General features: G+C 34.3%; 1 protein-coding gene and 1 long non-coding RNA gene across 3 annotated transcripts; one reads left to right on the top strand and one right to left on the bottom strand.

Annotated features, from left to right (window-relative positions):
* Positions 1 to 4,272: 4,272 nt before the first annotated feature.
* On the bottom strand, positions 4,273 to 6,401 carry LOC130803544 (uncharacterized). 2 transcript variants are annotated; one of them, XR_009039922.1, is made up of 4 exons: positions 5,934 to 6,401; positions 5,729 to 5,826; positions 4,928 to 4,997; positions 4,273 to 4,503 (listed from the first exon to the last, which is right to left on the bottom strand). It is a non-coding gene; the product is annotated as an uncharacterized LOC130803544 (long non-coding RNA). The 2 variants fall into 2 exon arrangements; XR_009039927.1 differs by having other exon boundaries at positions 4,273 to 4,492.
* Positions 6,402 to 7,097: 696 nt separating this feature from the next.
* On the top strand, positions 7,098 to 14,531 carry LOC130803536 (triosephosphate isomerase, chloroplastic). Its single transcript, XM_057667696.1, has 9 exons — positions 7,098 to 7,702; positions 8,635 to 8,661; positions 9,815 to 9,884; positions 10,176 to 10,299; positions 11,150 to 11,234; positions 11,331 to 11,463; positions 11,574 to 11,747; positions 12,651 to 12,733; positions 14,204 to 14,531. The coding sequence occupies exons 1-9, from the start codon at positions 7,493 to 7,495 to the stop codon at positions 14,258 to 14,260; spliced, it is 963 nt and encodes a 320-aa protein (XP_057523679.1). The 5' UTR covers positions 7,098 to 7,492; the 3' UTR covers positions 14,261 to 14,531.
* Positions 14,532 to 25,794: the final 11,263 nt, after the last annotated feature.

The raw sequence follows: 25,794 nt of genomic DNA, 5'->3' as shown, positions 1-25,794 counted from the left end.
CGGGTATAAGATATATATTATCCTAGTTCATTGAGTGCTAAAGGAGTCTCCTTTCAAGCTGTTAATTCGCTACACAGATCTAATTCTGTCTAACACACAGCCACAGACATAGATGCAAAGTTATTGTGATAATGTAAGTTATGATTTTTAATTTTAACTTTTAGAGATAAATCCTGTTAATAGGTAAGTTCTATTGATGGCGATTTTGTACGAGCAGTCTAAACACTCACTGTATTTGCTTGATGTATAACTAGTGTACTAACCAAGACGTGTTTCATATGACAATCTTTAGAATTTTAACCAGTGATAACTAGCATATTACTTATCAAACTTTAGGTACTATTCAAAATAGTAAGCGACTTTGTGAATTTTGTTAGCCTAAACTTAAAACTTAGGAATCGCTAAGCTAAGGAGCACTCTATAAGTACTTTATTGGTACAAAGGGTGTTGTTCTATTATACTTTATCTCAGTTGGATTTGGCAGAGTCTAGCATATCACTTTAACTTACATTTTCATTGTTCTCTTATTATGGTCACATTGTCCAAGTTTGATAACGAGCTCTTGGTTAATATAGGTGCATGTTTGATTATGATCACATTGTGAGGCCTGTGCTGTGGGAGTTGTGCAATCTTCACACTCAGGTGAATTGTGTAAATTAAACAAGAGTTCTCCTTAAATCCAAGTATCCACATAAGAGCATCGACAAAGGTGCATCGATTGCACTTACACAAGATACTTTGCATCCCTGATAAATGAGTAAGCTCTTTTTGCCTCTCCAAATCTGCAAGAGAAGCCTAAACATTTGTCGTTATACATTTGTGATTTTTCTGGCCACCACATTGCATCCGGCAGGACCCAAGCCTGCTTAGTGTTGGGTGTTTCAAAATACTCGATACTCTTCACTCCTAGAGTTGTAGATAAAAGTTGCGATGGATTACATTGCTAGTTCGAATTTTATTTATTTAAAGATGTTGAATGCTGGTTCATTTAAATTTCATTTTGAGCATATATGTGTTTTTCTTCTCGAATTATGATGTAATATGTAACAAGGTGGTGTAGAAAGAAAAAAATGCAGATAAATTGACTAGACCTATGTTGCTGACTATATAGAGACATTTAAAATATCAACACAGTAAGAACCTTAACTTAGCATGAAGTGGGCACCATTAAATATATGTGCACATTGACATGCCGTAATATGTGACCTTGAAGTAGTTTTTCATTAGCTTTTTTTTTCGTTTTTGGCCCACTTTTTTTTTGAATAAATAATCAGTAACCAACAAATAATTTTTATGAAAAATATTCATAATAATTGACTTCAGCTTTCACCAGCCAATAGCTCAAACTAACACAATTTTCAAACAAATTTATCGTTAAAGTCAACCACCACAATCATGCAATCGAAGCAATGATGTTTCCATAATAAAATTTGATGACGTTTGTTAGATGATCAACACCTTGAAGATTGCACATATGTAATCTTGTCAAAAATATGACATTCTCATCAAAATATTGCATTTAACAATATCAATATCATCTAATCAAATTGAGAGTGTTTTCTTCAAGCTCAAATATTAGTTGGTGCTACTATGATGTAATGAGCTAGGTCCTCTACTATTCAAACTTTATCGTATTTTTTGTTAATATTTGATGCTAATTGTTTTGGCCTGTAGGGTGGGTGCATTATACTAATTTTGTTTACTAACTTACATACCCTTTAATTGAAATAACATCCAAGTAATCCTTATTCCCTACCAAAGTAACAACACTTTAAGTCTTAACAAAACTTCCTCGCAGCTCTCTTCATGATCGATCGTTTTGTCGATGGCTAGCATCAACATAAGCCAAGGAGCTTGACACCTTCTCCAAACAACACTTCCACCACTCTCCTTATTGCCAAACATTCCAACAGCTTTGCCTCCTCTTCCAAAAATGCCACAATTTAGTATGCCTAACATCCCTACTATAACTCCCCAACAACAATCTTCCTTGCCTTAGCCACCAGCTTTGTCGCTGCTCCCCAACTTTCAAACTAATATGCCATCTATTCCTAATGTCATCTCTTCCTCCATTGCTAAACATGCCCTCTTTTCCCCTTCCTAACTCCTTTCCATCCATCCCTTTTCTATCTTGTCCTCCTTCCAACTAAATTTTGTGGGTGCATCTTATCTACAACATGGTTAGGTTTCCCATGTTATGCATCTTCTTGGGCTTGCTTTCTATACCTTTGTGTTACTTATTAGAATAATCAATTGTACTCTTATTATTTCTTGTTCACAAATTCTTGTCTTAGGTCTCATTGGAAGATTTCCTCATATATGGGTTAAATAGTCAAACTAATAATATTATAAGCATATGAGCTCCTTGTTTTGAGGTCGTCTCACAAGAGTAGCTATATTTCTTGTTCATTTGATTGTTAGAGAGTTTTTAGGTTTTCGTTTGTATTCACTTTTTTTTTTCATGACGATTGAGATTTATCATTGATGTTTTAAATCTTGTTTTATTGATTTTGAATAACACACTTGCATTCCTTTTGTCACCAACTATAATTTTGGGACTTGCTGCAATATTGAGTGAAATACTTATAAAATTCATGGTATGCAAAAAAAATTAATTTGAAACCATTTTCCTAGTTAATCGTCTCTATAAGAGAATAACAATGATTTAAAGCAGGGAGTCCTGTTTTTCATTTTGAGAGTGTGTGAGGTAATCGACCGCACAGGTTCCTCTTTTTCCTCGCATACGAAAAAGTTCATAAAAAAATATATTAAGTTTAATAATAAAATAAATATATTTACTACAATGAAGATGCAAAATTAAAATTTTGTACAGATCCTTATATTTTTTAATACGGGCTCTGAATTTTGAAGACGAGAATTTGGTTAGCCTCATTCTCATCGCTAGCCAATTTTCATTGTGATTTCCTAGTCGTTAACGGTGCACAAAAGTCATCAAATTTTCATATTATAGCCACGAACTCAATAAAAAGAATTTAGACTTTTCATGGAGGTCGCCCATCACTTTTCTTCTCCTACTCCAGCACGTTTAACTTTTTAGTATTTAAAAGCCAATTCCATGTAATATTAATACATTTTCTTGTACATGAGGGATGTTAATTACTCTCCCAATTTACACCTAATGTCCCAGATTGGTTTGACACAAATATTAAGAAAGGGTATAATTTACTCTAAATAGTAAATGACTTGTGATTTTAAGGGTAAAATTGGTAAAAAAAAATGGATATTTTTTAATTAAAGTGGAATTTTAAGGGTAAATTAGTAAAAAAATGGATATCATAATATTAGGACATTTGAAGTAAATTTACCCAAAAAGTAAATGAGATATTTCCTCTGAATTGGAGGAAGTGTTTTGCAAGTTGAGTTTTTAATTATAGCAATGATCTAGCAGGCAATGATGCGAAAATATATACACATTTAAAATTAGCAACGAAAATAATATCGAAATTCTTCAATGAGTCTCATGGTGAAATCATCTATGGGTAGTCTATGTATATTTAGTGAGGCGTCCCTCAGGAGAGCGATTGTTTTAGTAAAACTATAGTTGAGGATCGAAAATTTAGTTTATTTTCACTCGTCCCATGAAATTTACCCCACATTTTTTAGTTCGCCCATCAAATTTACCCATTTTTTTATTTTTGAAGTCGATCCACAATGCTTCTCTAATTATCGTTTAGACATTTAGCATATTTTTTATCTCATGCACACATTTATCTTATTTTTACATAAAATATCACTTTGTTCTTTTTTTTTTTTCTTTTAATTTGATCGGGCAACATTGGAAGAAGTGAGGGAATATGCCTATTATTACTTCGAAAAAATCTACTCCTCCCGTCTCATTGAATTTGCAGTATTTTCCATTTTGCTCCGTCCCACTTAATTTGCATTATTTCTATATTTTTGGACAATGACCCAACAATTTCTTTTAATCTTATCCATACATTTTACACAAATTTTAGTATGAGATGGTTTCACGGTGAGATATGCATCATACTTAGGTTAAATAGTTCAATAATAGAAACTTTTAGCTTTTAGTCTTCTTATTTTGAGGTCATCACACCGTGAGACGGTCTCATACAAGACAGACCATACATTTACCTCTTTTTATTTTACTTACACAAATAATTTTCTCTTTATTTGTAACAACGCGACTTACCATTGAAAGATTAAACAGGGTCATCACGGGGATTACTTCCCAAGAAAACTCAAATCTCAATTCCAAAACTTGTGCAAACGAGTCTTTAGTTCTAAAATATAGCTAAATCAGCTAATTCTCAATCCAAACATCTATATAAATCATAAAGTAATCATAAAAGTCTCTACAAAAGTCCAACAAAACCAATACAGTCTAGACTAATATACAATTACCAAAGCTTAATACAAAACTACAAAATTCTAACGTGCTCTGCTCATTATAACTTCCTTGTAAACTCTAATCAACTCCGCTAATCCATCATTCCCGACTGGTTCCGATCTGTAAACAAACTAATAGTTGGAAACAACAGAGAATCATATTAAACTGAATGAGAAGTAATAATCCAAAACAATAAAACACAGTGATTCAAAACAAAGGTTTAAAAGCAACATCAGTTTCCTAGATTTATGTGCACATAGGGAGTCTAGTTTGAGAGGTGCCCCATAACTCTAAGGCTATGTCGCTCTCAGGCAAAGCTAGTCAATATCTGAATGACAAGTCGCCTAAAAAACAGGGAGTAGGGAACAATGTTCCTCAACTCCGTCAATGACCAGCTCGCAAGCCCAATCCATTGACCATATCATAATATCAACATAAGTAGTCAACAACAACATTTGTCTCAAGAATTTTCAAATTCAAAAGAGATTTAGTAAAAAAGGTTTATTTTCAAGATTGTAGTCTGATCAGACTTTTTAAGGGACTGCTACTACTCACCAAAAATGCTTCAAGAAGCTAAGTGTGGTTCTCCGCGATCACTAGAAGGGTTCCTCGATGATGTCGTCTCCTGAAGCATAACAAATATAACATCACAACAAAGCATACGATACTACAAAATACGCTCATACAACTCATTGCATCTCCTCCTATGACAACATCTTAGTTCAAGCTTCTATTCTAATGTATCTAATCATAAAAGAATTGTGCATGTTCAAACTCAAACCACAATAGGCCATCAAGGCGACATAGTCATGCTCTAAAATTCATTTACATCTTCTAAAGATTATCCACCTTCATAATTGTCTTTATTTTCCAATTAAACACCAATATGTACCTTTAACCCAACATCGAATATCCTCAAATAACCTAATAATCCCTTCAAGAATATTAAATTATTCAATTAATAACTACTAATATTTCATCCCACTATCAATGATTTCCAAGAGAATTTCTTAATTCATTCAATAGTTTTAAGTCATCTATAACCATAGAGTTAATAACATTTTCCACCACTTTCCCCATTTCAATGTTTATAACTTCATACTACTTATCAAAATCCATCAAATTAATCCACATTCCACAATTTACTACTAATTATCAATTGTCCATTACTTTTAATTGAGCAACTTATACAATGAATCTCAAATGTTTAACTTCATGAGTTTTTTGATTGAAAAGATTAATTAGGTAAGAGCATGGCAATTGAATATAATCAAGAAATGGTAATCCAATTGCATATATCCGAAAGATGCGGCTAATTAGATCAAATAACAAAATTAACAAAAGACACTTGACTACCTTCTTGCCCTATCCTGGAATCTGCCAAAAGAAGTGAGATGAAGAAGGCACGGTTCTTTGAAAATGCTCAAGAAGGTTGGGCGACATTCATGGTGCTGCTGTTGGGTTTAAAGAAATCAGATGAATTAAGAGGGAGAGAAGGGTTATATCAGAATTCATGATCAGAAATCATAGAATTGAAATTCAGAGAAAGAGGGAATTATACCTGTTATTACTTTGTTCGTTATTTCCGAAAATCAGGGAACCAGATGGAAAAAACATGATTGTTGACTTCGACTATTGCTGGAATTCAAAGTTAGAAAAATTATGGAAAGAGGATTTGTTCATGAATTGAAGGATTTATCAAGAAAAGAAGAAATTTCAACCCTAATTTCAGAGGATGTCAAAAAGAGGAGGGAAAGAGCAGTGACAACAGTCGCCATTGTTGAGGTTCGAAGGACTTTCAGTTCGCCATTGTTGAGGTTCGAAGGAAGCTTCAAAGAAGGAGGCTATATTGGGGATGAATTCTTTAAAAAAACAGATTAAAATTACTAGGGCTGCACTCGAAAATCAATGGATTGAATGAGGAAGGAGGTTGCTCAATTGTAGCCAATTCCAAGCTTTTGATTCTTGGTTCATATGAATGGAAGGGAGGAGAAGGGTTTAGGACATTGAAGAAGAAGATGAATTATTGAATGGAGGCACAAAATTGATTCTTTTAAAAATTTTTTTTTTTTTAAATTCTATTTTATTTTTTTCCTTTTCTTTTATTTTTATTCTTACATGACTATAGAAGGTTTCCTAATTGTTTTGAAGCCCAAACGCCTATTCTCGATTTCATTCGAATTTCACCCAAATATTATTTTATTTATTTATTTATTTTAAATTCCCGAATTAATTTCTCGAATGTTACATTATTTATCGTCACTTTTTAAAAAATTATTCTTTTTTTATGCAAATCTAATAGGACAGATGAATACTTTATTATTATTATTATTATTATTATTATTATTATTATTATTATTATTATTATTATTATTACTCCTATTTTTTGTATTATAATCTCTCCGTTCTCTAATGTTATTCTCATTTGGAATATTTCACTGTAAGGAGAGATAAATTTAATTAATGTTTTTGACACATATTTAGAAGATAATATATATTCACATGATGTCTTTAGATTAGTCTTAATGTATACCTTTTAATTATGTATTTAAAATTTTTTTATTATGTGTATTTAGAGATATTAAAATTTAAAATTTGTTTTAAAAACTGTGCAAAAAGGAAATGAAAAGAAAAAGGAAACGAGAGAGTAACAAACAAACAAACAAATTTGGAGCATAAAAAAAGGGATTACCTGGCAAGTGAATAGGAAGAGTAGGTCAAGATATCATGCGCAAACACTGAAGAAATCTAAGGCATACCTTTTCACTACAACGACGAGGTATGACAAATTGACGATGACCACAACCCCCACAGCCCCACACCAACCGCAAACAGCAGATAAGTTTTGGTGTAATATTCTCGCCCCTTCTACCCACTTTCTTCTCTTACCCGTAAAATACACTCGCCATTGTCCATCTCCCATCATCAAAAACCTTCTTACTTTCTTATAGCGCGTGCTTTAATCTCTCCAATCCCTGGCTAAAGGATTCTTTTGTTTGGTACTGCTCCAAAAAGCCCTAAAATCTTTATCACCAGTCACCACTGACCACACTACTTTCAGTAGCTGCAGAAAAGCAAGCTTTTTTTTGAGAGAGAAAGGTTCAATCGAGAGAGTGAACAATGGCTTTTGTCTCAACCTCAGTAACTTCGCAAATGAGTAACCATAACTCGCTTATGTCGACTCAGTTTTCTGGTCTTCGACGATCGTTTTCGAAGTTTCAAACGTCCGTTTCTACTCATTCGCTATTTCAGCAGGTTAATTCTCAGTTGCGTATGGTTTCTCCTCGTCGTGGTTCTAGAGGTGTTGTTGCCATGGCTGGCTCTGGAAAGGTATAGTGCTGTTTTGGAGTACTATTGAATAGTTGGACATTTTTATCTGTTATATCTGTTCATATTTTGAGGACAATGAGCAAGTTCATGTCTGTTTTACTGGATTTAATGATCAATAGGATAATGACGAGTTAAAAATGTGATATTCGGCCGTTATGTGTGAGTTGTGGTTTTGATCTAGGATTTTTTTCGTGATTGTACTACTATAGGTGAGAAAATGGAATTGTGGTTTTTTGTAGGCGAAATATTGAAATTTTAAAGTTCGTAGGAAAATTAGAGCTCACTTTTTGTTGATTATTGGTTTATAAATTACTCTATTCGATAATTTCTGGTTTGTGAAAAAGAAAAAATATGGTACTTTGCGTTTTATTTTGTGATTTGATTAATACTTGCGAGAGACTAAAAATGCGGTAGATCTTTATGTAAATTTTTGAAATTAAGTTTCACAGAAATGCAAAATTGGTTGAATAATCCATCGGAAAATCCAGTTTGTAGAGTGAAAAAGAAAAATATTTGAGGAATTTGAGTTTCTTGAAAATTTGCATTTACTTGAGCTAGCTAGCAAAGGCATTTCAATCAGATGAAGTAATGTGAGAGATTGATTTTGATCTGAACTGGAGATGTAGTCATGTTAAAATATTGATGCAACATATAACAGGCATTGAACAATGTTGTCAGACATTATAAGTCATATTATAGTATAATAGTATCTATTAGAGATTAAAGCCACTTCACAATGTTAATTGCAATAACAACTTTGTCTCACTGTTGTTCAAGTAAAAATGGTGAAATGAGCTGTTTTGTAGTAGTTGTAAACATTAGATAAAAGTCATTGCATAAAAAAGCGGAATCAGAAGTGTTTAAATGCTTGCATATTGGTTTATGATTTTTCTGAAGTGTATCTAACAGTTCTCATTCTGTTTTGTTTGCAGTTCTTTGTTGGCGGTAATTGGAAGTGTGTAAGTACCATTTTATCTCCTTGCCTCATAAATCCCCGCGGGGGGGGGGGGGGGGGGGGGGGGGTGGTGGGTGTGGGGTGTGGGATCTCTTTGGATCAGCTTGCTTCAAGTTATTTTCAAGACTGAATGAATCATCTTTAATCCTCTTGTCGGAGTACTTGACTACTATCTGTAATGTTATGCATCCTTTGATATTAGAAGTATGAATTTAATTGTTTGACAATGACACTCTGACTCTTGACTCTTGTTCTTCTATAATGTACTCAAGTTGTGCATTGCCTAGAAAAACTGCAATTATTGTTCTCTTTCGACCATTAAATTGTAATTTTGAACTTTCTATTTTTATTAAAAGCACCAAATTACCTATTTCTATTGTCTTGCTCTGATAGAAGAGTGCACATTTTTGGTAATCTTTGTTGAACATTTAGAGATGGGGCTAAGTAGTTTATTATTTCTAATTTTGATGGTGCATTTGCTTGTATTGTAAAAATAAACTGGTTGTTTGCTACCACTGTCAGTGCTTTAAATATCTGTATGATATTTCTATTCAAACTGAAATGCATGTTTTGAAGGAGTTACAAAAGAGATCTCATGTCAATGAAAAGTTTTCACAAATGATTGGAACATTTAAAGTTTTTTGGTTTTAGATCATAATGAACAACATTAAAAAGGTTCATTTATCATTGCACTTCTTAATAGATGATGTTTACTATCAAAGATCCATTAGAGAACCTTTTTGTTTTCACTAATAATGGTATCATTGCGTATGTCAAACCCTGCCTATGTGGAAGTCTAAGTGTAGCCATTCAATGGCTTTGGTAAGAAAATGTTGATGGAAACTTTTACATTATAGATATTAAACTACTATTGCTTTCTTACAACAATTGGACAACTGTGGGTAGTGTGACCCGTGAAGAGACCAATTTATCTACGTGGTTTTACTATGTTAAACTACAAGGTCTATTTTCATGATATTTATAGTATCTTGTTTCAAAATTTCAATTCCTACTTATTTAGATGCATTTTCTGTATCGTGTTCATTTAGGATACCTTTGCATGCAAATTCCAACTTTGGTTATGATTTTAAATGTCTCCCTTTTCCCTCTTCCATGTTAGTTGATAAAACTCTGACATGGTGATATTGTTTCAACAGAATGGGACCAAAGAATCTATAAGTAAACTTGTTTCGGACTTGAACAGTGCAACATTGGAGCCAGATGTTGGTGAGATTTTCTCAGAATTATTATTCATCATCATGCTATGAAACTGTAACTTTGTAGGGTTTCTAAGTTTGCTTCATTTGAAGCTAAATTTATTACACTCAAATCTTGTATAAATTGCTTCCATCTAGAATATTCTAAAGTCTATTGACTATTCATTTATGTAAAGATAACTTGAATTGGAAAAATAAAAACAAGAGTGAAAGATAAGGATGTTTGCTTTGGCTATCACTTGAAGGACCTAACAAATTAGAAATTGCCACTTTCTGAACAAGCTTCTTTAAAATATTGCAGACATTGTTGTGGCGCCTCCCTTTGTTTACATTGATCAAGTTAAGAGTTCTTTGACCAATCGCATTGAAATATCAGCTCAGAATTGTTGGATTGGGAAAGGTGGGGCTTTTACTGGAGAAATCAGGTGAACTTCCCCTGCTTCCTATCAATATCTTTTGACTTTTTATGCCATGTGCTCTTTTTATTACTAATTTATAGTTATCTCTTGTTTTCTACAAGCTTATTCCTGGTTATAATAGTTGTATGATTATTTTCTGCAGTATCTGTGGAAATTCAATTTTCAATTTCTGAAACATGCTTAGCAATAAGCATGTAGATCAGTCTATAAAAGTGTCATATATGGCTGTTAAGAGTTTTTTGTCTCAAATTAAATTGTAAGAAAAATCCACTTGATGTTCTAAACTTTAATTTTCATATTTAAGTGTATACACTTAATTAAAAGTTGAGGCCTGAGCATACCATTGTCGCATTGCTACATATGCAAGCAAGTGTCTCTATATGAAATATGCATGTCCAGATATTGTAGGTTATCCATATCATCTTGGTGATTGAACTCTAAACTATTATTCTACTTAAATCTGTCTCCTCTTTCTCACTCTCACATATGAATTTTAATGTAGCTACTTTGAACTGCTTACCACAATGCACTCATTTTTTGTAATTTGTGACTGGGTAAGCATGCCAAATTCTGTCTCGTTGTTTTCGATGTGCTTTTTTACAGTTGCTAACAAAGATCATATTTCTCCTGCTGAGTGCTTGAACTTGAACATTGGAACATTGCAATCCATCTTGTACTATGACATTTCTGTTAGTTCTTTTGAGATTATTCGACCTTGATTTCTCAGCTTGTAATGAACCTGTAGAGGAAACTTTTATTCTCCTCTTACTGCATTATGTGTGGCCTTTGCAATGCTTTAGTTTAGGAGGAAAAAGTGTTATTCTTTTTAAGATAATTATTTTCACTAATGTCTCAGTGCTGAGCAACTGAAGGATCTTGGCATCCAGTGGGTTGTTCTTGGACATTCTGAGAGAAGACACATTATTGGGGAAACTGATGAGGTATTTTTCTTACTAAACTTGCAAGTGTGGTGTATACTGTTATTGTACTCTAGAAAGATATAATCCTACTTTTTAGTAACCATTTGTTGCATTCAGTTTATAGCGAAAAAGGCTGCATATGCTCAGGGCCAAGGTCTAGGAGTGATAGCATGTATTGGGGAGCTGTTAGAAGAAAGAGAAGCGGGGAAAACTTTTGATGTATGCTACCAGCAATTGAAGGCTTTTGCAGGCAATTTATCTTTCTGGCTTGCTCATTGTGTTAAAGTTTTCCTTAAAATAAAATTTGATGTTAAAGAAGAATAATAAACCTCTAAGTACATGGTGGAATCACATGTGCAGATGCCTTGCCAAGCTGGGATAATGTTGTCATTGCGTATGAACCTGTATGGGCTATTGGTACTGGTAAAGTAGCTACCCCGGACCAGGCTCAGGAAGTGCATGTTGCTGTTCGTGATTGGCTTAAAAAGAATGCTTCAGAAGAAGTTGCTTCTAAGACACGCATTATATATGGAGGTATACAAAGTGCCATTTCCTTCTAGAGTAAAACTGTGAAAAAATAAATAGTGATGTTCTGGTGTGGTTGAAGCAGATTACGGATCATACATGATGCAGAGTTCTTTCTATCTATAAGTCTATGTTCGAAAAAAAAGTGACATCCCAAATCTAGAGTAGAGGCTTTTTCGTAGCCACCGTCACCTCCATCATGAAGAAGAACTTTGGGGGAGGGGCGGTGCAGTAGGTTCTGAAACCATGGGATGATAATGGTTTCCATGTATAATTTTTCTCAAAGGCCTCTAGCTCTTTGTATCTTGGTATAATTTGCTAGTCTTTCATTTCTAGCTTGAGTTCTGCTGAAACATATAGATAATATTTCAGCATTTGCTTATCCTCCATAATAATTGTGTTTTGGGGATCCTTTACGTTTTCACTCACTGAATGTGAAGTTTAATGCTACGTGTAAATCTTCATTTCTGAATTTGGACGATCACAATGTATGCTACGTATAAGATTTGGCCATGCTAATATATTTGGGTTAAGTTTTTAAGGTCACTTAGACATGAAATTAGCTTACTTCTAATTCACTTTGTTACTCCGCCAATCTAAATTTATTTGGAGTCCCTTTTGTTGTATTATTCCTCCAAAACTTGATTGAAACCCTAGAAAAAGCTCCACTTGATTATTTTTGAATTTTGAACCGATTTCTATTTCTGATCTTGCTTTCCAGTAGTCCTTCATTTCTGACATGTTATTTCTGCATAAGTGATTGTCTGAAACTAGAATAACAGTCAACTTAATACCCTTTTGTCACTATAACTTAAAATAGAATTTAGTCAACAAATGATTGGTATTGTGATTGGTCTCAAGTTATGTTTGGCAAGTGAAGTACTGCTGACTTTGCTGAGTGTATGCTTGTAGGGTCTGTCAATGGAGGCAATTGTGCTGAGCTTGCAAAAAAAGAAGATATTGATGGCTTCCTTGTGGGGGGCGCTTCTTTGAAGGTACTAGTGTTTTCCATCTTCTTGTTCTCTCTCCTTCATGAGCTATACTCACTATTCCACTGGGAGATAATTATCAATATTGATTCTAGCTGCTCTTGGGTTGTATTATGGCCTGAATGGCCAATATAGAAGAGAAATATAAGATAAATGATGAGTTTAGTAATTTTGTATATATGCTAATTTTTGATTGGATTGGGCCCTTGGGGTAATGATCTGTCTTGACAAATTAAAATTAGACTTGATATTAATGAAGCCCACGATTTGGAAAGGCTCACTAAATATTTTGTCTTAAATCTTATAACATGTAGCCATAATAACTCCAGAAACATCACAATCAGTGCACTTCTATAAAACATTCTTTGAAGACAACACTCTACCATAATAATGGCATCTCATCGCTAAAATTTTGAACTTGGCATCTATTACCAAATGGTGAACAATTTCCATACTAATGTGGTCTGGTTGTTCGGTTCAGTTAAGAGTTGGTCTAGTTGTACAATTTTAAACTCAAAAAGTAAATTTTTCAAAATTCAGAAAAATACATTTTTGTTAAAAATACCATTGCTGATCGTTCTCAGCCGGTCAACTTGGATCAAAATTTGACAAGGTCCACTCATGTACATTGTTCGGATTGAGAAAATTGTAGGGATATAAAGGGAACAAATTTGGAGCTATATAATTTTCTTTGTTGGAATTTTGATACCAATTTTGAAGGGAGGGATTTAATGGAATTTAAACCTTTCATTTTTTTAATAAATAAATCTATTAAAATGCGGAAAGATTCGGAAGGAAATTGTTATTTCTCTTACTATCTTTCCTTCCCTCCTAAACAAACAAGGGAGAATTCCATTATTATAACTCTTCGTTCCCACCCTTCCACTTCCCTTGTTATCTGAAAAAAGTGTTGGTCGTTATTGCTTGGGTTTTTTTGCCTCGTTTCAAGCACTTAGTGTCGGGTCCATGACACTCAGACTTGAGCATGAAACTTTTGCATTTCGATTTAGATCAAATGTTGGAAGTTTTTCATAACATTCCCAAGTCGAACTTTTGGACACATATTCATGTCGAACAGGGTATGTGAGTCCAACATAGTCTCGTGCTACCTAGCTTACTTACAGGTATATTCTTGTGTCTCCTTCAAGTCTTCATTTATATCCGAGCTATGAAAGCTTGGATTGTGCAGCAACCCATCTAGTTTCCATCGATGAACGAGATATGAAGGAGAATAGTTGAAGATTCATTTTCCGGTGTATACTTGCTTTTGAAGAGCTGCAAAAGTTTTAGATATATATCTGCAATTGTCTCTAGTGAGAATTTACTTATTTTCTTCATTTGAGGTTATAGTTTGCTTGCTAAGCTTTGAGAGGCACATATATCATGTTCTAATGTCAGTTTCAGCATATATCAATCCTGCCTCAACAGAAATTTAAATTGGATGTGTTTTCTTATCTGTGAAATTTGAATATGTAGGGTCCTGAGTTTGCCACCATTGTAAATTCGGTAACAGCAAAGAAAGTTGCTGCCTAATCATTCTGGTGAATTTCGCTGCAACGGCTATAAGGGGTACTTGATTGTTACTTGATTGTTACTGCAATGTCTTCTACCAATAAACCTTTCCCTTTGTATTCATTAGCGGATGTATGTTAGGGCCTAAGAGTTTACGTACACCTAGGCAATTTATTTTTTTTAAAAAAATTATAGTAGACTTTTCTATTGGTAAGAGTAAAGTGTAAAATTAATATTGAAGTCTTTTGATGATAAATACTCCCTTATTTTAGTAATTTTTTCTTTTTATTTATTTTGTCCCATTTTTTATTACATCAATTGATTTGTTTTGTCCCATTTCCTTTTATAGTATATTGTATTTAAAAATTTTAGCAACCATCTCACCGTGATACAAACCCATACAAACAACCTATTTGTAAAAAAAAATCAATGAAAACTGAATTTATACTTGTATAAGAAGCAGTTTTTTAAAAATAGTTTAGGTTAACCCAATTGAGGTTGTCTCACTGTGAGACTACCTCAATAAAGAACGTGCAGTATAGATCAATACACTATTTATATACAGCATACACATCATGTTAGAGTTAGAGCTGTTCAAAAGTGATCCGCCCCGAAAATCCGATCCGAAACCGAAAGTAAACCGAAAGTAAACCGACTCGAAAATGTGTTCCTTTTTTTATGTTTATCGAACCGACATTACTCGACCCGAAGCTATACCGGAACCGGTTGACAACCGAAAATGGTAAAACTGAACCCAAGCTGTAACCGATTTTTCTAACCGACACAAACCGTTAACCGAGATTACCCGAACCTAATAATGACCGACCCGAGTCATATCCGACCAACCGACTTAACCCGAACGAAATTTAGATCGAACTACTGTAAACCTGAACTAATTTTTTATATAGAAGTATGATCCACTCATATTCAATCATCTTATTAGTTATTTTAATAAAGTTATATATATTTTAATAAAATAAATTTTATAAATACATGGTTTCTTATATTTATAGTTAATAATCAATGGTCAATGTTTATTTAACTACTTCTAATCGAATTAGATGAAGATTTATAGAACTTCATAATTTTAATTTCTGGTCAAACAAGTAAAAGTAACAATTTAATAATAATCACTATTTGATTTGCATTTGCACTTTTTTGCATTAAGTAAAGGAAGCTTATCATCAATTAAAAATGACTAACAACTTAATCTGATACTGACTCGATCAATAGTAATTAGTAATTCGCAATTCGTAGCCGAATTTCACTTTAAAAATACCCGAACCCGATCTGTACCTGGAAAAACCGAACCAATTATTAATCGATGACAACCCGAGACTGATTGAAACTCGACATGAACTTCAACCGACACTGAACTGATGCTAACCCGATAGCTCGAATAACTAATTTTCAACTGAACCATGACTAACCGACTCGACCCGAGTGTGACCCGTCGCAACACGCATCCGAAATATAAATACAATCGAATCGAATGACACCCGTCCGAAACCGATCCGATCACACGAATGAACACCTCTAGTTAGAGTATATTTAACTTTTTCTCTAATTACATTGTTTTGAATAAAGAGAAATGAATTTAATAAATAAGTTCAAATTTTTATTAATTTAGGAAATGCATATGATTTAGATAGATATTAATTACAATCATTCTTTTATTTGAAAACACTATTTAATTACGAGAAACTTTTTGAAAAGTAAGATTATAAATTTTGATGAATGTATTGTGCTTCTACTTGTCATTTTGCAGAAATAAAAAATTAGTTGTTAATTTTACAAACAAACTTTGTCGAAATTTCTTCCATTATTGGTGCCCCTCGGAACTCCGAAACCTAGATCTGGCACTGATTATAATTGTATTATTGGAGGCTTGGTTGGGATTCTTCAAGCTTTTACCTTCCTGTGAACAATACACTAGTACTTATAGGTCATAGGAATGTCTAATAGAATTTTGACAATCGATGAAATCATATTACAATATAATGAGAGCTCGTCCATGAAATGTGTTCATCTTTGCCGTGCATATATTTTAGTTGTCAAACGAACATGCATCAAAGTGATTGCACATTTCTGGGCAAGACTCAAGAGTTTGATATGTTTGGTGACCCATAAAATTTGTGCTGATACACATATTACAACATGACATTTGCAGAATGTTTTGTTTGGAAAATTTTTAGAGCATTATTCCAATTGTCTTTTACTAGTGGAATTATCGATGATTATATATTAAAGTACTGATTGTTTCAAGATTTTGATAGTCACTTACTCACTCAGCCCCTCGTGTGTATTTTGTTTGTTAAATTTGTGTAATTCCCGAAAAAGTCTTCGTTCCTTCCGGTCAAAATCACACTAATGGAGGGTAATCAATTACAAGTAATTCCAATATCCAACTTTTGAGAAACAGGTAGGGTTACCACTATCTATACATAACCAAACTGCGAAATAGAAACAAAAGTACTCTTTGAGTAAAAGTTTGGTATACGGTTTGAACTTTCTATGAAACCAAATCAAACTCATTTTTAAGAATTGATTCAAACCTTATTTGTTCCTTTACCGAATTGCACCGAACCACATTTTAATTCGTTACATTAAATCCAAACCGCCTAGATCGGAAAAAATTGTAGCAAGAATATGTTAAAGAATCAAACCTACTGCCCAAATCTTGTGAAGACAGAAACCTACATATAATCTTCACACAAAGGAAACACAAAAGAAAATTGATAGAATACCTCAAAACTTCTTATTGAAGAAAGATGAATCTCACGCTGGACCCTCTAGTGGAACAGAAACTTCTTAAGTAGTTTTCACTAATTATTACATACACATGAAAAAAAAACTCTTAACAACCCCTTATATATACAAGCCTCTAAAAACATAAAACTAACTAACAAAAATATAAAAATATAAATGCCGACTCAGCCTATTCTTTTTGCCTACTATAAGTCGAGAGTCCTTCGGATTACTTCGTTGCGGCTTCCGTAATTTCTCTTGGGTCCATAGCATTACCCGCCCTAAAGAGATGTAACTTTTCCTCAAAGTGGAAATGGGGAAAATGAACATCGATGGCAATGGGAAAATGCTCCCAAGTTGTATCTGATAAGGGCAAACCTTTCCATTTGATCATGACCTCGTCAATGGCAGAAAATTGCAAACTGGATTTTAGTATACCCACAAAGGCTTCAGGTTCAGCATGTAACTCCAAAGAAGAAGACAGGTGAGGAGGTATGTTCGAGGCAATGAAAGCTAAACCCCGTGCCGATTTTAATTGCAACACGTGAAAGACCGAATGTATCTTACTTGTAGGAGGTAAATCCAACTTATACGCCACCTGATCGATGTGAGCTAAAACCTCAAAAGGACCATAAAACCGAGTCGAGAGCTTATCACAATGGCGACGAGAAAGACCACCTCACCCACCTGGAATTGCAAATCATGTCTCTTCAAATTAGTCGTTACTTTCATTGAATGTTGGGCTTTAAGTAAGTAGAATTATAAGTCATCCAAAATGGCATCACGCTCCCGTAACCAATGGTCCAAGCTATCCACTATCCTAGTATTATGGCCAAAACGAGTGAGTGTAGGAGGAAGACGACCAACAAGACTTGAAATGGTGACATCTAAATATATGTATGCGGGGAAGTGTTATAGCAATACTCCACCCAATGGAACCAACGATACCAATGTGACGGTTGCCTATAGACAAAACATCAAAGAAATGATTCCATAGCTTTATTCATGATCTCGGTCTAGCCGTCGGTTTGGGAGTAGTATGCTCTGATACCCCGAATTAAGCTTTAAAAAGAATTGATAGACTACTCATATTAATAAGGTGCATCTTCTTTTCTAGGGAGCCCATTTGCTAAGAACTCCACAGCTAAGCGTGCTTGGTGGGGAATAAGCCTAGGATGGGGGACCTCCTAGAAAGTTTTCCCGGGTGCGCACGAGTAAGGCCAAAGTGCACTGGAAAGACTTGTGTTGGTTTATGGGGCTAGTCTACAGTCTCCATGAGTAGGCACCGACGATCAATTGGGTTGAGGTGTTACAAATGGTATCAGAGCAATCCTGCAACCGTGATTGTGTGTTCAGTGTACCTAGCGGGGGAAAAGATCTTGAAGCTACGGTCCAACAAAAGACGTTGTATTCCTAAGTGGGGGTGAGTATGATATCTCAAATTAAACTTTAAAAAGGATTGATAAACTACTCATATCAATAAGGTGCATCTTCTTTTCTAGGGAGCCCTTTTGCTAATAACTCCATAGTTAAGCGTGCTTGGTGGGGAGCAATCTTAGGATGGGATACCTCATGAGTAGTTTTTCCGGATGCGCACGAGTGAGGCCAAAGTGCGCTGGAAAGACTTGTTTTGGTTTGTGGGGCTAGTCTATAGTTTCCATGAGTAGTCACCGACGATCCGTTGGGCTGAGGTGTTACATATGCTATGCTACGAAGTAATATCATCCCTTGGAGGCGAAAGAGCTCTTTCCAAAACACGCTCATAAACACCTTATCTCGATTCGAGATTATGGAAATATGAAGCCCATGTAGGCGCACTACCTCTTTCACAAAAATATTTATAACAGACGAAGCGGAGAAAGGATGTTTGAGGTCGACAAAATAGGCATACTTGGTCAAATCATTTTACGACTACCAACACTGTATCAAAACCTAGCCAAGGAGGTAGCGCTTTAACAAAACCTAAGGAGATATCTTTCCACACTTGGGAGGTAATAGGCAAAGGCTGCAATAAGCCCATCGGGATGCGGTGAGTTGACTAATGTTGTTGACAAACTGAACATTCCCGAACATATTGGGCCACCTGTTTCCTCATACGAACCCAAAACCATTGTTCAGCAAGGCGGACATATGTTTTGAATTTGCTATTGTGCCCCTCGACAACCGAATAATGATATATGGATAACAATTGCTTGATAAGCGGAGAAGAGGGTGGAAGAACAATTCGCCCTTTGTAAAGGAGGCGATCCTGTTGGATAGAGTAACTAGGAAAGGCAACCGACCCTTCTAAAACTTGCTGTTTGAGGGAGCAAAGGAAAGGATTGCCATCTACTTGGGCCTGTAATTGATCCCAGGGAACAACACTATGAGACAACAATGCACAAATTTCCATCATGGAAAAAGAAGGATTGTGTGAAAGAGCATCGACGGCTTGATTAGTAGCTCTAGACTTGAACTTGATCTCAAAGTCGTACCCCATCAACTTACTAACCCATTTTTGATACTCAACCCCTATCTCTCGTTGCTCAGCAATAAAATGCAGGGTTTGTTGATCAAACCAAACAATGAAGTATTTGACCCAATAGATAATAACACCATTTTTGAACTGCAAGAATAATAGCCATAATGAATTTCACCCGTTTTATTAGGTAATTAAATTAATAGATAATCAAATTCATTTTTATAATTAAACCATGTAACCAATAATTATTAATCCATTTCATTTAATAAATAAAAGCATAAGACAATAATAATATAACATTGACTAATTTAATTTACATAAAGCCATATTTTGATCAAATAAATATAAAGGAATAAATATTAATTAAACATATATAAAATTCTTTTTATACTTAATATATATGATTTTGACCAATTAATTAAATCAATTTAATCACTTAATTTCTTAATTAATTTAATAACTATATTGAATTATCATTATTTAAAGGAGTTGAGTCATCTTCTTTTAAAGAAGGGATCAAAGGAATGTGTAAGAGAGATATTAGGATTAGAATATTTGGGCCGAAAATTAGATGTAGGGGCTGTTGGGCGGCATAAGAAAGTGGTTGATCCACGTTAGAAGGAATAGTTAAACCAACACAACAAGCTGCATTATAAAAATGCATCTACATCATAGATATATTAGCATGCATCATAGACATATTCATCATCAAGCATATTAGCTTGCATTATATAGAGTATAGTAGTAGTACATAGTTTAGTTACGAACAAAGATAGGTATCCTCCTTTTTGACTTTCGTTAAAAAGTAATATAGGGAGGTACAAAGAAAAAGTTTGATCTAAAGTTTTCAAAAACACAAATTTAAAAAAAGTTTTACATAAAAAAAAACCTAGCAACAACAACATCATTTCTTTTTCTTCTTCTTCTGAGAGGTGGAATGTTCATCCTCTTCATCTACTTTAGCTACAAACTTTTCAACCGTAAGTGCTAGTGACTTAAAATTGTCATGAAATACAAGCATATCAAACTTAAATTCACCAAGTTCACTATCAATATATGATAAGCGATCCGTAATGGTGTAGTCAGGTGGTTGCGAATCAAACTTAGAAGCTCTCCTTCCAAATTTTTGTCTTAGAACTGCTTTCTCTTTTTCCAGCAAATTACTATAAAGCTCCTACATCTCAATGGTAGTCTTAAATATACCCAAAGAAGGTAAGCTGTTGGATGACAAAGTCTCAGGTCCATTGGGAATAGTATATTCAACACCAATAGGAATGTCAAAGTATAGAAAAATAATTTTATGAGAAGATTAGCATATGGTAGGGCAACATTACAATTTGTGCTTTCACATATTTTCATATGATCGAAAACAATTATAGAATAATCAATAGGACACTGACTCGCTATTTTCCACAATAAAATTAATTGCGCATCAGAAAAATCTCTGAGGAACTATTCTTGACATGAGGCTGAACGACCCCATGATCAATCCATCGTTATTATATGTAATATTGGAAGACAAAACTGTATCTTTAACTATTGATCAAGTACATGTTATTATGTCGTTGTGATTCACATGTTTACATAGTACGAAACGTAGGTACTTAAGAACTCTCATAGTATTAGGTTTGTTTTATATATACCATATTGACTTCTTGTAGTTGTGTCTTTTGAAGGTTGATATGAGATTTATAACTCTCTAGAGAGTTAAAGAGCGTAATCTAAAGGTAGAAAAAATACAATAAGTTGTTATTGAGGTTCAGCTATCAATAGCCTAATCCCCGCCTATGGTTTCTTTGCCAACCCATAGGATTCAAACCTCTTTTATTAATTGTAATCTAGACCACTAAGAAGATTTCACTATCTTCTCACACCACGTTCTTCTCCTGAACTGATTATAAGTTTCCCTATAATAAAAGACTAAATCCAAAAACTCTCAAAGAGTAAAAACCAAATACTTTTAAAAAGTATTCTAACATTAAGGCATAAATTAAAACTTAATCTAATCTTTAAAACATTAAGATCTATTACGACAAATGAGAGATATAAATGATGACAACTTAAAAAATTTGAAGGGAATTCTAAAGTAGGTGTTGGGTAAGAGAGATGTGTTCTTCAAGTGTAGATGAACACCTCTATATATAGTGTATGCCTTAGATAGTCGTTGCAATATTGTACTCCTTTAAAATCAAGGTATTAGCTGCTTGATCACTTGGGCTCCAAAGCCTTCAACCAAATTATATCTTTAAATTGAAATTCTATAAGCTTTTCTAAACCAAGACCAACCTAGAAGGGTTAGATACGCACAAGTAGCAATAAAATAATATTTCAATTTTATTTTCTTAAGTCTACCAAATTAATTTATACATTGAATTAATTAATAAATAATACCTTAGAATATTTTCGGTTAGCTAGAGTAAATTAATTTGACTTGGTAAAACTTATGACTTATTTTAGTTCAAACTTAGCAAAACCATAAAAACGAATATTGCTTATTTTAGGGCATGTTTGGATTTGGAGTAAATATTTAAGGGGTGAAAAAAAGTCAAAGTAAGAAAAGAAATAAATGAGAAATTACTGAGATTTGATCGTTGTAGAGGTGGCGGAATGGTTGCAAAGTAAAGAACAATGAAGGGAACTCTCAATTTTGTAGGGTAAATATTTATCCTAGGGGAGGGTGGGGGAATGTATTTCCTCTATAATAGGGGAAATCATCGTATTTTTCTTTCATTATTTTTAGGGAATAATACACAAAACTACCTATTCTATAGCACATTTTGCAAAAAAACTACCTAATCTAATTTTTTTTTTCAAAAACTACGTTAAATGACATAAATGTTAGCAAAAGATTACCAGATGACGGAATCAATTAGTTGACCGTTAGTTGACCAACACGTGTCTAACGTGATTTTCTTAAGACTTTGATTTATATTGTTTAAAAATATGATTTTCCCCAATTCCATCTTCCGTTAAAATCATAAGAACCCTAATTTTTCCTATTTCCCTTTCAATCCCCAATCAAATTATGGCTTCTCCTCACACCAAAAAATTGAAGGTCGACAGATGTACTTACAGATTTCGTTTTGCACAGAGAATTTCGTAACTAAGGAAAATCCTGGAAGACGGTTCAACACTTTCAATAATTTCGATCCTAACGCGAATTGGAGAGGATGCAACAAGTTCAAATGGATTGATAAAACTGAAATGGTTTATTGGCAAAGACAAGTGACGAACACACTTGTTGAGGAGAAGCGACATTTATCTACAGAAATCAAGATATTGACTTCAAGGGTTTGTTACCTAGAACATTAGAAGGAACAAGCAATTTCAGAACATAAAACGATAAAGAAGAAATTGATGAACGAGAGAAAGCATGAAAAAGAGATATCAAGCTTTGTATTAGGGTTTTTATTTGGTTTTTTCTTGGTGTTGATTGTAAGAATCAGTGTTATGTATTAGTGATCAGGGAAAGTAATTGTTGTTTGAAAGCTTTTGTAAACATGATATGATGAATGAAGAGGCTGATTTTGTTCATTACATTGTTGCTAATTATCTAATATCTACAGTTGTTTATTACATTGTCCACAATGAAAGCTCTTCCATAACCTAACATAAACAAACTAACGTAGACAAAAAAAGTTGTTCCATAACCTAACCATAGTACTTCCAACAAAATAGTTACAAATTCTTCATTACATACATTGCAACTACATTTTTCTATTTTGATTTTGAGAACTTGAAGATGCTTGGGTTGAAATCACCCTTGGGGCTGCACCTTTTGCTCCTTTCTTGTTGCATCCATACGCCAAAGATTTCTTTCTACCTCCCTTTGATGGTGAGACCATTGGTGTAGGGATTGTTTGAAATGAGGTGGCAATATTGTTTGCAGAGGGCAACTATGATCAGGAATATATATCCTGATCTGAAAAGTCTCTTCTTCCTTTAACTTAGTTGCATGAACCTTAAAGCTGCACATCTTCTCTTTCCCACAAACACAGTCAACTATCCTAGCTCATTCTTTCTTGTAATCACATCTATTGTAGCAATACACACACTAGTGGTAAAAACCTCGTTTGCTGCGGTTTTTTGGCCATTTTTTGCTGCGGTTTTGGCCCCCAGCGATAGTGATAGCAGCAAATGTCCTACTTTAAATGCTGCGGTTAAAAACCGCAGCAAATAAGCGCATTATTTGCTGCGGTCAAAACAAAACCGCAGCAAATTAGGAGGGGTATTTGCTGCGGTCAGAGGCAAAACCGCAGCAAATAAGTGGGGCATTATTTGCTGCGGTTTTGCCCCTGACCGCAACAAATACTTCTACTTTTTTTCTTTTTTCGTTTTATCCTTATAATAATTCAATAATAATATAATGTAATAACAGTGATTAATCCAATGGTAATCACAGATAACCAAAAATAATCTCTTTGTAATAATAAACTCTCACTCGTATATATAATATAATATTATGTACGTACATATATATATATATATATATATATATATATATTATATATATATATATATATATATATATATATATATATATATATATATATATATATATATATATATATATATAATATACATTAAAGTATAAAAAATAATCTATACTAATTACAATTTATCAAGGACAAATATTAGCAAGATACGCGGCAATCTTGTCTTCTAATTCGCGCATCTCTCCACTTCTCAAAGGGCGTGTTTCCCTCGGAATGTTGTTTAAAACCTATAATATAATATAAAAATAAAAGATTAATATATAAACATTAGATTTTACCAATAATTATTTAATTAAGAACGTAACAAATACTTAAGGCATCTATATTTTCGACTCCAAACTCCTTCACGGATTTTATAATATTGTCGATTTACTTCAGCGCGTAGTAGCTGCATTCAACGGAAGAAGAAGGTTTTTGAAAGCACTAAGAGAAAATAGATGTTAGTGTCAAAAACGGTTAAAAACGCATAAAATGGCAACTTAACACGTAATTTCTAGCATATGACTACGATTTTCAATTCTATCCACTTCAACACAATAATATATACCAAAGAGTGTTGTGTGCCAAGTTTCGTGCAAATCTGATACAAATGTGGTTGTATGAAATGAAGATACCAAAGGAGCCCACACAAGGCTGCATACAGACCTCACGACACAGCAGCAAACTAGTGGCCATTTGTAACAGGCATTGAATGCACTGTTTGGCCCTCTTTGTTTGGCTGGGCCACACCATATGCAACCACAATTAAGTCACCATCACTAGCAACACCTAACTGAGGTAGCTAAAGAGAACAAGGAGTCGCCTCCTGAAAATTTTGTCGTTTAGTATAATAAGCATCATAATAAAATATTAAAACGCGTTGTAGTTTAAATTAATAAGTGCTTATATATTTAAAAACTATGTACCTGTAGCACTGGCTCTGGAGTTGGCTCCGGATTTTGAGCAACGGAGTTTATGTTCTCCGGTGTGGGGTTTTCCCCTTCAGGGGTATTAGTAATGAGCTGGGGTGCTACGGGGGTAATGGGCTCGGGTGTTGGCTCGACCGAAGCGTTAGGATCCCCATGTTGACTTTCCTGATCCTCGACAATTAGGTTTGCCAAGTCAACAATGGGTGCTCCCATCTTCTGCAACACGGCGGCCAGCTTGGCGAGAACGTTCTTCGTAATATCCGCTCGGAGGGTTGCTACTTCATCCCGCAGCGCTGTTCGGGATTGAGTAGCAACACACGCTTTGCCGAATGCCTTCTGTAACCCCACGCGGACGCCTCCTTTTCCGACTACCCGCCCACTGTGGTCTTTCTTTAAGACCATATGCAATGCGTCAACATTGCCTCTTGGGGTGAACTCCCCCGTAGCTTCTTTTTCCTTCCAGCCCATCTGTTCAAATAAAAAGTGACATATATAGCAATTAGTATAAGTACATCAAAGCCAAAGAATAAAAAACAAATCAAGAATATACTTAATAATTTCAAAACTCACCACAGCATCAGCAACCTTCTTCGTTTCCGGATCATTAATTGTAAATTTACCACTTGCATCTCGGGAATGAAGCCCGCAATACCAATCACGCACCCGATCTCCAGCAGGAGTATTCACGGATACGGAGGTAGTCGTAGATGAGGGCGTGGATGAACTTTGATTGGGGTATAAACCCGCATCCACCCACTCTTTTCGGACCTCATCGTACGTTTTCTGGCCCAAGCGATGGTAAAACTTCTTTTTGCTTGCAGAATAAGAAGCTTTACCACGCTTTTCTTAATTAATCAATAGAAATCGAATGTCATGTATTAGTTTAATGACTGAATCGAAAGAAGTAAATTCAAATTGGTAAACTATAATATAATGTGAAAT

Source organism: Amaranthus tricolor, chromosome 2 (assembly GCF_026212465.1).
Source record: "Amaranthus tricolor cultivar Red isolate AtriRed21 chromosome 2, ASM2621246v1, whole genome shotgun sequence".
Lineage (NCBI taxonomy): Eukaryota > Viridiplantae > Streptophyta > Magnoliopsida > Caryophyllales > Amaranthaceae > Amaranthus > Amaranthus tricolor.
This window is presented reverse-complemented; position numbering and strand designations above follow the sequence as displayed.

Bases quoted from the DNA above. Each gene is read 5' to 3' on its own strand.
- LOC130803536 (XM_057667696.1), top strand. From the start codon at position 7,493: ATGGCTTTTGTCTCAACCTCAGTAACTTCGCAAATGAGTAACCATAAC. The intron at 11,464-11,573 runs GCAATTTATCTT...TCACATGTGCAG, and splicing joins GCAATTGAAGGCTTTTGCAG to ATGCCTTGCCAAGCTGGGAT. The intron at 11,748-12,650 runs GTATACAAAGTG...GTATGCTTGTAG, and splicing joins GACACGCATTATATATGGAG to GGTCTGTCAATGGAGGCAAT.